At 29.0% G+C, this 11,345-nt stretch overlaps 2 protein-coding genes across 4 annotated transcripts in view; one reads left to right on the top strand and one right to left on the bottom strand.

Moving 5' to 3' along the window:
- Positions 1 to 8,804, bottom strand: part of LOC111682505 (microcephalin) — a 17,871-nt gene extending 9,067 nt beyond the window's left edge. Inside the window, exons 1-4 of one of the 3 annotated variants that reach the window (XM_046953864.1) lie at positions 8,295 to 8,804; positions 7,597 to 7,867; positions 7,329 to 7,532; positions 7,072 to 7,264 (exon numbers count right to left, since the gene is read on the bottom strand). In XM_046953864.1, the coding sequence (XP_046809820.1) occupies positions 7,072 to 7,264; positions 7,329 to 7,532; positions 7,597 to 7,867; positions 8,295 to 8,652 (1,026 nt within the window). In that variant the 5' untranslated portion in view covers positions 8,653 to 8,804. Of the gene's footprint in view, positions 1 to 7,071; positions 7,265 to 7,328; positions 7,533 to 7,596; positions 7,977 to 8,121; positions 8,165 to 8,294 lie in introns of those variants that run through there. The other 2 variants (XM_046953865.1, XM_046953866.1) reach the window with 2 other exon arrangements.
- Positions 689 to 2,244, top strand: LOC111682511 (zinc transporter ZIP11). Its single transcript, XM_023444479.2, has one exon. It carries the CDS (start codon positions 867 to 869, stop codon positions 1,902 to 1,904), a length of 1,038 nt encoding a protein of 345 aa, XP_023300247.2. The 5' UTR covers positions 689 to 866; the 3' UTR covers positions 1,905 to 2,244.
- Positions 8,805 to 11,345: the final 2,541 nt, after the last annotated feature.

The following is an 11,345-nucleotide window of genomic DNA, read 5'->3' on the forward strand; positions in this document are numbered from 1 at the left end:
TTCAGTTCTAGTTCAGTTCTAGTTCAGTTCTAGTTCAGTTCTAGTTCAGTTCTAGTTCAGTTCTAGTTCAGTTCTAGTTCAGTTCTAGTTTAGTTCTAGTTCAATTTTCTAGTTGAGTATTCTAGTTAAATTTTAGACAATTTCCTCATTCGATAAATTTACAAAATTACATTTTGCATTGACTTTAACCACGTGTTTTGTTTTAAATAATTAATCATTTACATAATATATTAATGATTAACAATTAATTTAATCTTAAAAAAATGATCTCTATATTTAAAAAATATTATCAGTCGTAATCTAAAAAACGCATGATTGTAAAAAATTTTAATTATTCTAAGAACATTAAATAAAAACGTTTAAATTTATTTTTATACATTTAAATGTAATGGATTAATGCAAGGGGATTCCTTTAAGCATTTTTTTGCATTGAAAATTAAATTTATTTAAGCCAAAAGTTATTGGCAATGACATTAAGAGCATATAAATAAGTTGCTTAAAGATTTAAAAATTTACAATTAAATTGCACTACACAATAAAAAAGCAAAATATAAAGTTGCTGTTGCAATAGTTGGTCCTTTAAATAAAGCAAACAAGGAAACAAAGCTTAAGTAATAAAACAGCACATAAAGCATTCTTTTAAATAACTTGTAAAGAACGCATCACTTTTTGAAAGTATGATTAAAAAAAATTGTTTTAATATTATTACATTTCAGATAAACTTTAAATTGTCATCATTTGGCAAACAATATTAAAAAAAAACGAACAAGAAAATAATAAACTCAGATAAAAAAAGTTTATCAACAAAAACTACAACCAGATAGACGACAGTTATAATTTAAAAAAGGAAAACAAAACTACACAAAATGATTGCGGGTTATGGTCCTGTTACACAAGCTTTATTGGGCACACTGCTAACATGGGGCCTAACAGCGGCAGGAGCCGCCTGCGTAATATTTCTGCGAGGCAATCAACGTAAGTCTTTAGATGCCGCTTTGGGTTTTGCGGCTGGTGTAATGATAGCCGCTTCCTTTTGGTCGCTTCTATCGCCGGCTATTGAAATGGCTGAAAATTCTCATTTATATGGCGTTTATGCTTTTCTACCCGTCTCTGGAGGTTTTCTATTGGGTGCCATATTTGTTTATGGCTGCGATAAACTAATGTCTTATTTGGGCTTAAACTCTTCAAATATGATGATACAAATGACGCAGAGTAATAAAGATAAGGCGGATATTGCCATGGATGATATGAAACATAGTCAGAACAGTGTGGGCATTATGGATGCTGCCAAAAGTATGGATAGTTTTTCCGATTGTTTAAGTGCCCAGCATAGTCATAATGAACCAAGAAGACGTAAGAAGCCTAGTATAGATGTTGAACGTACCAATCATACTTATGTGGCTACCGAAGATGAGAGAACAAAAGCTGAAAGTGCTGTGGCTCAATGGAAACGTATTATGTTGTTAGTGGTGGCCATTACGGTGCACAATATACCCGAAGGTTTGGCAGTGGGTGTTAGTTTTGGTGCGGTCGGTTCTTCTAACTCTTCCACCTTTGAATCAGCTCGTAATTTAGCTATAGGCATTGGCATACAGAATTTCCCTGAAGGTCTTGCCGTTAGTTTACCACTTCATGCTGCGGGTTTTAGTGTTATGAGATCTTTGTGGTATGGTCAATTATCGGGTATGGTTGAGCCTATATTTGGTATTTTGGGCGCAGTAGCAGTAACATTTGCCAGTCTTATTTTACCCTATGCCTTGTCATTTGCGGCTGGCGCCATGATTTATATAGTAGCCGATGATATTTTACCCGAGGCTCATGCTAGTGGTAATGGTACCATTGCCACATGGGGTACCATAGCTGGTTTCCTAATAATGATGTGTTTGGAGGTAACACTATCGTGATGTCGTCTATTACTAAGCGTTTGTTATGCGAAAAACATTTTAATTAAGTTTTTTAACAAAGAATGTGCCGCTTTAAGCTACTTAGCCATTCCTAGAAAAGTTTTTATTATTGAAAACTTTTCCAGTTATATTAGTAGTAGTAGATTTTTAATTTAAAATTTGTAGTTTGTATATGTATATGTAAACTATTTTTTAATGATATTGAGAAGTGATAAAGAAAATGAAAAACTATATTGCAAGTAGAAAAATTGTTTGTGATAGCGTGATGAGAACTTGTTCAAGAACTTTTTTTTGAGTTTTTAAATAAATATGAACGAAAATCAAATTGTAAATTTGATATGAAAACAGATAATCAATATGAGAACCGTTAATTTTTGTATTAAATTTAAAAAAATAAAAAAAATGAAAAATGAAATTAATTTTTTTCCATTTCGATATTTGAATTAAAAAATTTTCTAATTTTTATTGAATTTTAAAGTATTTTCAAAATATAAGGCTTTCTTTAATGAATTTTGAAAATTCGAACATGATTTCGAAAATTCGAACATGATTTCGAAAATTCGAAAATAATTTCGAAAATTCATAATTTTGTTCGAAATATCTTTAAAGCTTTTAAAATTATCTTAAAAGCATAAAAATTCACAGAATTTTAATTTAAGGCCAATTTTTTACTTTTAAACTTAAAAATTTTCCTAATTTTCAATCAAATTTTAGATTATTTCAACTTAAAATCTACGATTCTAAACACAAATATTAACTGGTTTTCAAAATAATTTTACTACAATCATTACTACCTATTAAAATATAAATGTATAATTACTACAAAGTTAAACTTATTTAAAACACAAAAACTATTTTTCTTAAACAGCATTTTACACAATTGTTTTATACAAAAAGTTCAAATTTTAGTATTTATGTACTTAAACACTAACTAACTAACAAAATATTTGTTAACAAACTATAAATGAAAAAAGCATTAAAATTTTAAATGTTTTTTTTTTATAAAACATTAAAGAAATAGTAAATTTTCATCAGCACTTATAAAAAAACAATCTCAAACATTTTCATTTATCTTAATATTCTGTTAAGAAAAAAACAATAATTTATTTTTAAGTACTTAGTTTAAAAAAATGTTTGTCTTAATGAAAAAAAAAACAACACAAAAATAATTGTTTAATTGTACTATTTAAATCATGTGTAAATATCGTTAAAAACAATTTCCAAGCAAATAATAAAACATAAATAACAAAGATTTATAAAATCTGCATAAATTAAGATTTAAAAAATAAAAACAGAAATCTATATTTCTTATGGAAAACCTGCAATTAATGCAGTCAAAAAAAGTAAAGGTAAAGGTATAAGGTATGAAATATACTTGAAGTTTATTACTAAACTTCCTATATAAAGTTAAAGTAAACGCCGCTAATAAACACACACAGTAAAAACCAATTACTTTTTGAAATCTTATCATATTATTGAAATTAATAATTAAATTAAGAAGAGAATGTAAAAACAATTAGGAAAACAAAATTGCTACCGTTGAACATACACTGATTCATACACATATTCAATCATATTTTTTTTAACTATTAAAAAAAAAACAATAATGGATGGTTGGGTTGCAAGTTATTATCATCAACCCTTTAAATGCTGTAATGTACAAGTCAGGAATGGAAAATTTGTGTGTTAAAATACTTTTCAGTTTGTTTATATTTCATCTAAATTTTGGTCTAGTCTTCATTCTAGTTCAGTTCCAGTTCTGTTCCAGTTCAATTCCAGTTCAGTTCTAGTTCTGTTCCAGTTCAGTTCTAGTTCAGTTCTAGTTCAGCTCTAGTTCAGTTCTAGTTCAGTTCTAGTTCAGTTCTAGTTCAATTCTAGTTGAGTTCTAGTTCAGTTCTAGTTCAGTTCTAGTTCAGTTCTAGTTCAGTTCTAGTTCAGTTCTAGTTCAGTTCTAGTTCAGTTCTAGTTCAGTTCTAGTTCAGTTCTAGTTCAGTTCTAGTTCAGTTCTAGTTCAGTTCTAGTTCAGTTCTAGTTCAGTTCTAGTTCAGTTCTAGTTCAGTTCTAGTTCAGTTCTAGTTCAGTTCTAGTTCAGTTCTAGTTCAGTTCTAGTTCAGTTCTAGTTCAGTTCTAGTTCAGTTCTAGTTATGTTCTAGTTCAGTTCTAATTCATTTCTAGTTCAATTGTAGTTGAGTTCTATTTATCCAATATATGCACTCATAAATTGACAATAGTACTTTATTTTCCATGCTCGCTACAAATTGTTTTTGTTTTGTAGATATTACCTAAGTATATAAACAAGAACAACAAAAACTTACAAGAAAAAAATATGTTTGTATTTAGCTAGTGATAAACAAAATTAAATCAAATACATTTCATTTCACATTAATTTCTTCTGATAAAGAAATCTAAATGAAAATTTATCACCAAACAAGTTAAGGTAGAGCGAGTCTACAAAATGATAATAAGACTACGTGCAATTCAAGACATTTGATTATGAACTGTGTTTAACTTAAAAAGCAAAAATTGCTAATAACACTCTCATATAAAACAGAATAAAGGAATAAGCTTTTAACATGTTTTCAAGAAAAATTTATGCTTCTTTAACTAACAAAAACTCAAGGATTGTTTATGGTCATTGAAATTAACATTTTTAAAGAAAGCATTTTGTTTACTTACTCGTCACTTAACAAAATAAAATGAGTAAGAAGATTTATAAATGGTTTAAAAAACTGACATTCTAATTTTTGTTTTAATAATAGATAACTTTCAACAATAAAAAGAAATCATTGGTGTTGTGCGGCCTACACCTTTGCTTATCTTGAGTGTTTTTCTTGGTTGCCATTTTTATCGCCATTTGTTTAACTGTTGATTTTTTGAACTAAAGTTTTTTTTTGTTTGATAGCCACTTAAATATGTACTTATTTCAAATCTTAGACAATATTTAAAAATTACTTTTAAATGAGTTAATAAGAATAAGAAATAAAATTTATAATAAGACTTTTTGAAAACTGTCTTATTAAAGATTTTGCTGTAATAAAACTATAAATTTTTCTTTCATATAGAAATAATTTTGCACTTGATTTGTAGATTTTGAAATTGTTATCAGTAGAATTTTTGGTTTTTATTATTATTATTTTTTTTTTTGTAAGAAAGTTATGTGATTTGTTAGACAACACAGGTGTAATCTTTTGTAAATTAAAACGTAGATTGTGAATGAATGAGTTGTCTTAAAAGAAGAAGATGTAAATCTTATAAGTATGTACTTGAAATGTTAAATTTTAAACGACCTTAAAAGATTATTGCTTTTTAAATTTTGCAGTTAATAAGAACTGAAAATCATTGTTTAATGTTACAGTTATACCTCGATAAACGACTGAATTTTGCGGAAGCAATAATTTAGTATTATTTGATGCCACTTTCCCAAGATTTTGCCATTTCGAACATAAAAATTTATTTTATTTAAATCTTAATGTAATTTCAATGCAGTTGCTGAATACAGAATTTTTAGGTTAAATTCATTCAAACTAAAGTTTCAAAAAAATTTTAGTTTTTCAAATAATAATGGGAATATATAGAAATAAAATTTTAGTTTTATTTGATGATGTCGATTTCGTAGAATTTTCATACTGAACGTAGCAAATTTTTAAATATTTAATTTTGAAAACTTTTTTAAAACATTTCTGAATCATGAGTCTTAAAAAATACAAATTTAGTTTGAAGGTAACTTTCTTCACACAAATTTTGAAATTTTAATTTAGTTTTAGTTCATTTCTAGTTCATTCCAGTTTAGTTCTTGTTCAATTATAGTTCAATTTTAGTTCAGTTCCAGTTCAATTCTAGTTTCGGTTTAGTTCAGTTCTAGTTTAGTTCTAGTTCGGTTCTAGTTCAGTTCTATTTCAATTCTAGTTCAGTTCTATTTCAGTTCTAGTTCACTTCTAGTTCAGTCCTAGTTCAGTTCTAGTTCAGTTCTAGTTCAGTTCTAGTTCAGTTCTAGTTCAGTTCTAGTTCAGTTCTAGTTCAGTTCTAGTTCAGTTCTAGTTCAGTTCTAGTTCAGTTCTAGTTCAGTTCTAGTTCAGTTCTAGTTCAGTTCTAGTTCAGTTCTAGTTCAGTTCTAGTTCAGTTCTAGTTCAGTTCTAGTTCAGTTCTAGTTCAGTTCTAGTTCAGTTCTAGTTCAGTTCTAGTTCAGTTCTAGTTCAGTTCTAGTTCAGTTCTAGTTCAGTTCTAGTTCAGTTCTAGTTCAGTTCTAGTTCAGTTCTAGTTCAAGTTCTAGTTCAGTTCTAGTTCAGTTCTAGTTCAGTTCTAGTTCAGTTCTAGTTCAGTTCTAGTTCAGTTCTAGTTCAGTTCTAGTTCAGTTCTAGTTCATTCTAGTTAAGGTCCAGTTCAGTTCTTGTTCAATTCTAGTTCAGTTCTAGTTCAGTTCTAGTTCATTCTAGTTAAGTTCCAGTTCAGTTCTAGTTCAGTTCTAGTTCAGTTCTAGTTTAGTTCTAGTTCGGTTCTAGTTCGGTTCTAGTGCACTTCTAGTTCAGTTCTAGTTCAGTTCTAGTTCAGTTCTAGTTCAGTTCTAGTTCAGTTCTAGTTCAGTTCTAGTTCAGTTCTAGTTCAGTTCTAGTTCAGTTCTAGTTCAGTTCTAGTTCAGTTCTAGTTCAGTTCTAGTTCAGTTCTAGTTCAGTTCTAGTTCAGTTCTAGTTCAGTTCTAGTTCAGTTCTAGTTCAGTTCTAGTTCAGTTCTAGTTCATTCTTGTTAAGTCCCAGTTCAGTTCTTGTTCAATTCTAGTTCAGTTCTAGTTCAGTGTTAGTTCAGTTCTAGTTCTGTTCTATTTAAGTTCTAGTTCAGTTCTAGTTTAGTTCTAGTTCAGTTCTAGTTTAGTTCTAGTTCAGTTTTAGGACAGTTCTAGTTCAGTTCTAGTTTAGTTCTTGCTCAGTTCTAGTTCAGTTCTAGTTCAGTTCTAGTTCAGTTCTAGTTCAGTTCTAGTTCAGTTCTAGTTCAGTTCTAGTTCAGTTCTAGTTCTAGTTCAGTTCTAGTTCAGTTCTAGTTCAGTTCTAGTTCAGTTCTAGTTCAGTTCTAGTTCAGTTCTAGTTTAGTTCTAATTTGATTCAAGTTAAGTTCTAGTTCAAGTTTTTTTAATAAACAAAGAATTAAAAAAAAAAACAAAATTATAAAAACTCACCTTCATTTTAGTATACAACTCGGGATTTTCATAGCGATCCAAATTTGAAATGGGATAATCTTTGGGATCACATATACGACGTTGATTTTTACAAGCTTCAATCCATAGAATTGAAACGATGGGTACGTTCATTTGTTTCGCTTTTTTAAAAGTAGACATTAGACCATCTTTAAAAATCACATGGGTAGTATCACTAAAATAAAAAAAAAAACAACAATATTAAAAATCACTATAATAAAGATATTTAGAAACCATACCGATTTAAACTTAAATTAACACGAGCGCCCAGCGCTTCAATAACTTTACGTACACCAGCTGAGCGGTTATCTTCTCCAGAACGCACCTCAACATAAACCACAATATTGCGCATAATTTCCTGTAGACTAGGAGGCTCGGGTATATGAAGACTTTGTTCGGCCTCGGGAATGTCAAAATGATTATAAGCAGATTTAGTGGGAGATCTGGAAATTTCCATTAAGCAATATTACACAATATGTAATGGCGAATATATAAATTGTTACTCACTTCATGGCCTTTAAAGCTTTCATTCTAGCCGCAGCAGAGGGACTATTCAAATCCCTTTGTATACGTGCCATCAACATGCTGTTGGCGGCTAATGCTGGCCTCTCTGGAGTTCCTTGAACTTGCTGTGTTAGCACTTTATTAGTTTCCAAGGTCTGTTTTAGTTGTAGGCCAGTTTCCACTACTTTATTGTGCGTTTTTGGTGAGCCTGTTATTGTCATATATGTATCATTTTCCTTTTCAACAGGACAATCTATATAATCAGCTAATTTACCTAATGTTTTACAAAATAAATACCAATAAATATTTGCGCCTTTAATAATTTGTTTATTTTTAATAGAAAGAAAAAAACAAAAGAAAATAAAATGAAATTTGCTTTGGAATTAGTAAAAGTGACAGCTCAACTTTAGTATTCTCCTCTTTTGTTATGACATTCATGTGGGCTGCTGCTCTCTTTATACAAAAAAAGCATTGCCATAACATATAAAGAAATGTTGCCATTTATTACTATTATTTATTAATACCCACCCGTAAAAACAACAAATTTTGTACACATTATTTAAAACAAATAGAATTTAAACAAAAAAAATACAAATATTTTGCAAAAGTAAACAAAACTAATTTCTTGAATTTTTATATAAACAAATGAAGGAAATTTCATATATTGTTTAGACACAATTTCTCTTAACCTTTAAACCTACCCATTGGTTTTTTTGTGGGTGTTAGTAGTTTCTTGTAAGGACTAGGCTGATAAACGGGAACATAGTCCTCTGGCTGCTGTGGTGATATACTAGAAGCACTGCTTAAGCCACTGTCATTGCTGTTGCCATTGAAATTCTCAGCATTAGCTGGCTCTGTTCCGGGCAATAAATCCACTAGACGTTTATCAAAATCATATGAATGCACTGAGACTTCACTTAATTGTTTTGGCTGTAAAGGCTTCTTCTTTTTGTTATCACCGGGTGTAGTTTTTGTAAGCGGTAGTGATTTTTGTGCCGCCACCACAGAAGAATAATTTAAAGTTTTCCATGTGGGTGTGCGCGTAACAAAACGATCCATTTTTTTTTGTTTAATAAAATAAACAAATTTAATTGTTAAATAAATTGCATTAAATTATTCACTTAATATTTTCACAAATTAAACACAAGAAAAAATTGTAAATTGCTGTTGATGAACGAACGTTTGTCAGACGATGAAAAGAAATATTTGAAAATAATCAAAGCGAATTGTGCATTCAATTCGCTGAGAAAATAATTGTGCGTCTCTCTGTGTTGCTTAAAATAGTAGTAGGTAGTAGTTTTAGGGTTTTCCCTTTATAGTAATTAGTTTTTCAAACTACCTGTATATGCTTGAGGTACATTTTTATGATTGGTTATAAAAATTCTAGGTAGATTTGTCTCAAATTTAATTATAATGTTATGTTTTTAATAGAGTTTATATATTTTTTCGCTTTAACAATTACTACCATTTATAGCAATTATGTAGTGTGTTGTCATTAGTGTTGCCAGTTGTTTGGTATATTTAAAAACGATACTACATTATAAATCGACTTTCGAAAAGTAGACTTTTTTATAGAAAAAAGTCTGCTTGGAAAAATTGGAATTAGTAAATACATGTCGAATTAGTTCAAAAGGAGTCGAAGAAAGTAGAAACATGACGATAGTAAAAATTATTGAAAAAAAAATTTTAAAACGTTTATGTTAAATATAAAGGATAAAGCCGACAAATTTTCCGAAAACCCCGGAAAGTGAACACACAAAGTATACAGAAGTGTCACTTTTGACACGTTTGCTCGTGACGCCTCGTATACCCTGTGGTGAACAGTTTGATATTTAAAGTAATTAATTGGAATAGAAGAAAGTATACAGAAGTGTCACTTTTGACACGTTTGCTCGTGACGTCTCGTATACCCTGTGGTGAACAGTTTGATATTTAAAGTAATTAATTGGAATAGAAGTAAAAAAAATGGAAAATGTTGATACTAAAAATGATTGAAAACTGAATTTTTCTACAGTCGACTTTTTGACTTAGAGTAATATTTGAAAAGAAGATTTCAAAGATTTTAAAACGTTTATGTTTAAAAATAAAAAGCGAAGCCCACAAACTGTCGAAAACCGTTGAAAGTGAACAGTTTGATTTTTATAATTAATAAAATAAACGAAAATCATAAAAATTCGGAATAAGTATTTTTCAAAAATACTTATACAAATATCGACTTTTTAAATTTTTTCCAAATGGAAAAAATATTTAAATGTGATTTCACAATTAGACAAAAACGAAATTTGTATTAAAAAATTTAGATTACTATTAGGGTTCTATAGTTGGAACGACTTTTCGACTTTTTTCATTTAGTTAACAGTCGACTTTTTGCATTTTATGAAAAGTCGATTTTTTGACTTTTTTCATTTATTTAAAAGTCGACTTTTAGACCTTTCGACTATAAGTATTTTATAAATAATCGAATTTTTCCGAATTGTTTCGACTTTTTCTGACTTTCCGATTTTTTTGACTTCTTGACTATTTTCGACTTTTTTCCGACTATTTTTTGACTTTTTTCGAGTTTTTGACTTTTTTAACACTTTTTTTAAAATTTGCGACTATTTTTGACTTGTTTCTACAATTTTCGAGTTTTTCCGACTTTTTCCGACCTTTCGACTTTATCGAGTTTTTCCGACTATTTTAGAGTTTTTGACTTTTTAACACTTTTTGAAAATTTTCGACTATTTTTGACTTGTTTCTACAATTTTCGAGTTTTCGACTTTTTCCGACCTTTCGACTTTATCGACTTTCAGACTTTTATTAACAAAGTCGATTTTTTTCACAGAGGATAGCCGAGTTATCGGCTTTTTTGGAACAAAATAGTCGACTTCGACTTTTCGACGTTTTTTGAAAAAAGTCGACGAAAAGTCGATTGTTCGATTATTCGAAAGTCGATTTATAGAACCCTAGTTACTATTAGGGTTCTATAGTTGAAACTAAAAGTCGACTTTTCGAGTTTTTGCATTTTATGAAAAGTTGATTTTTCGACTTTTTGCATTTTATGAAAAGTCGACTTTTCGACATTTTGCATTTTATGAAAAGTCGACTTTTCGACTTTTTGCCGATTTTTCGACTTTTTTCATTTAATTAAAAGTAGATTTTTCGACTTTTAATATTTTATAAATAGTCGACTTTTTCCGACTTTTCTTCTTTTTCGGACTTTTACCGACTTTTTGACTTTTTCCGATTTTTCGACTATTTTTGACTTTTTTCGACTTTTTTCGACTTTTTCCGAAACCAAAAGCGTAAATTTATAATGTTGCCATTTAACAATATATTATTATTATTTATTATTAATAAAAAAATTTTTATTTATATTTTTTCTATTTGTTGCAATTTTTTGAGTTTTTTTCGATTTCTTTCTATTTTCGACTTTTTTCAACTTTTTTCGACTATTTTCGACTTTTTCCGACTATTTTCGAATTTGTTCGACTTTTTCCGACTTTTCTACTTTTTCCGATTTTTCGACTTTTTTCGACTTTTTCCGACTTTTTTCATAGACGATAGTCGAGTTATCGACTTTTTTGGAACAAAATAGTCGACTTCGACTTTACGACTTTTTTAGACTATTTTTTTTTTACTTTTTTCTAGTTTTTCCGACTTTTTTGACTTTATTTTCACTTTTTTAAAATTATCGACTATTTTTTACTTTTTCTGCTTTACCTTTTAAAAGACTGGCCAGAAAAACGTTTTAGTAAAAAAAATCGTTTAAA

Source organism: Lucilia cuprina, chromosome 6, assembly GCF_022045245.1.
Source record: "Lucilia cuprina isolate Lc7/37 chromosome 6, ASM2204524v1, whole genome shotgun sequence".
Classification (NCBI taxonomy): domain Eukaryota; kingdom Metazoa; phylum Arthropoda; class Insecta; order Diptera; family Calliphoridae; genus Lucilia; species Lucilia cuprina.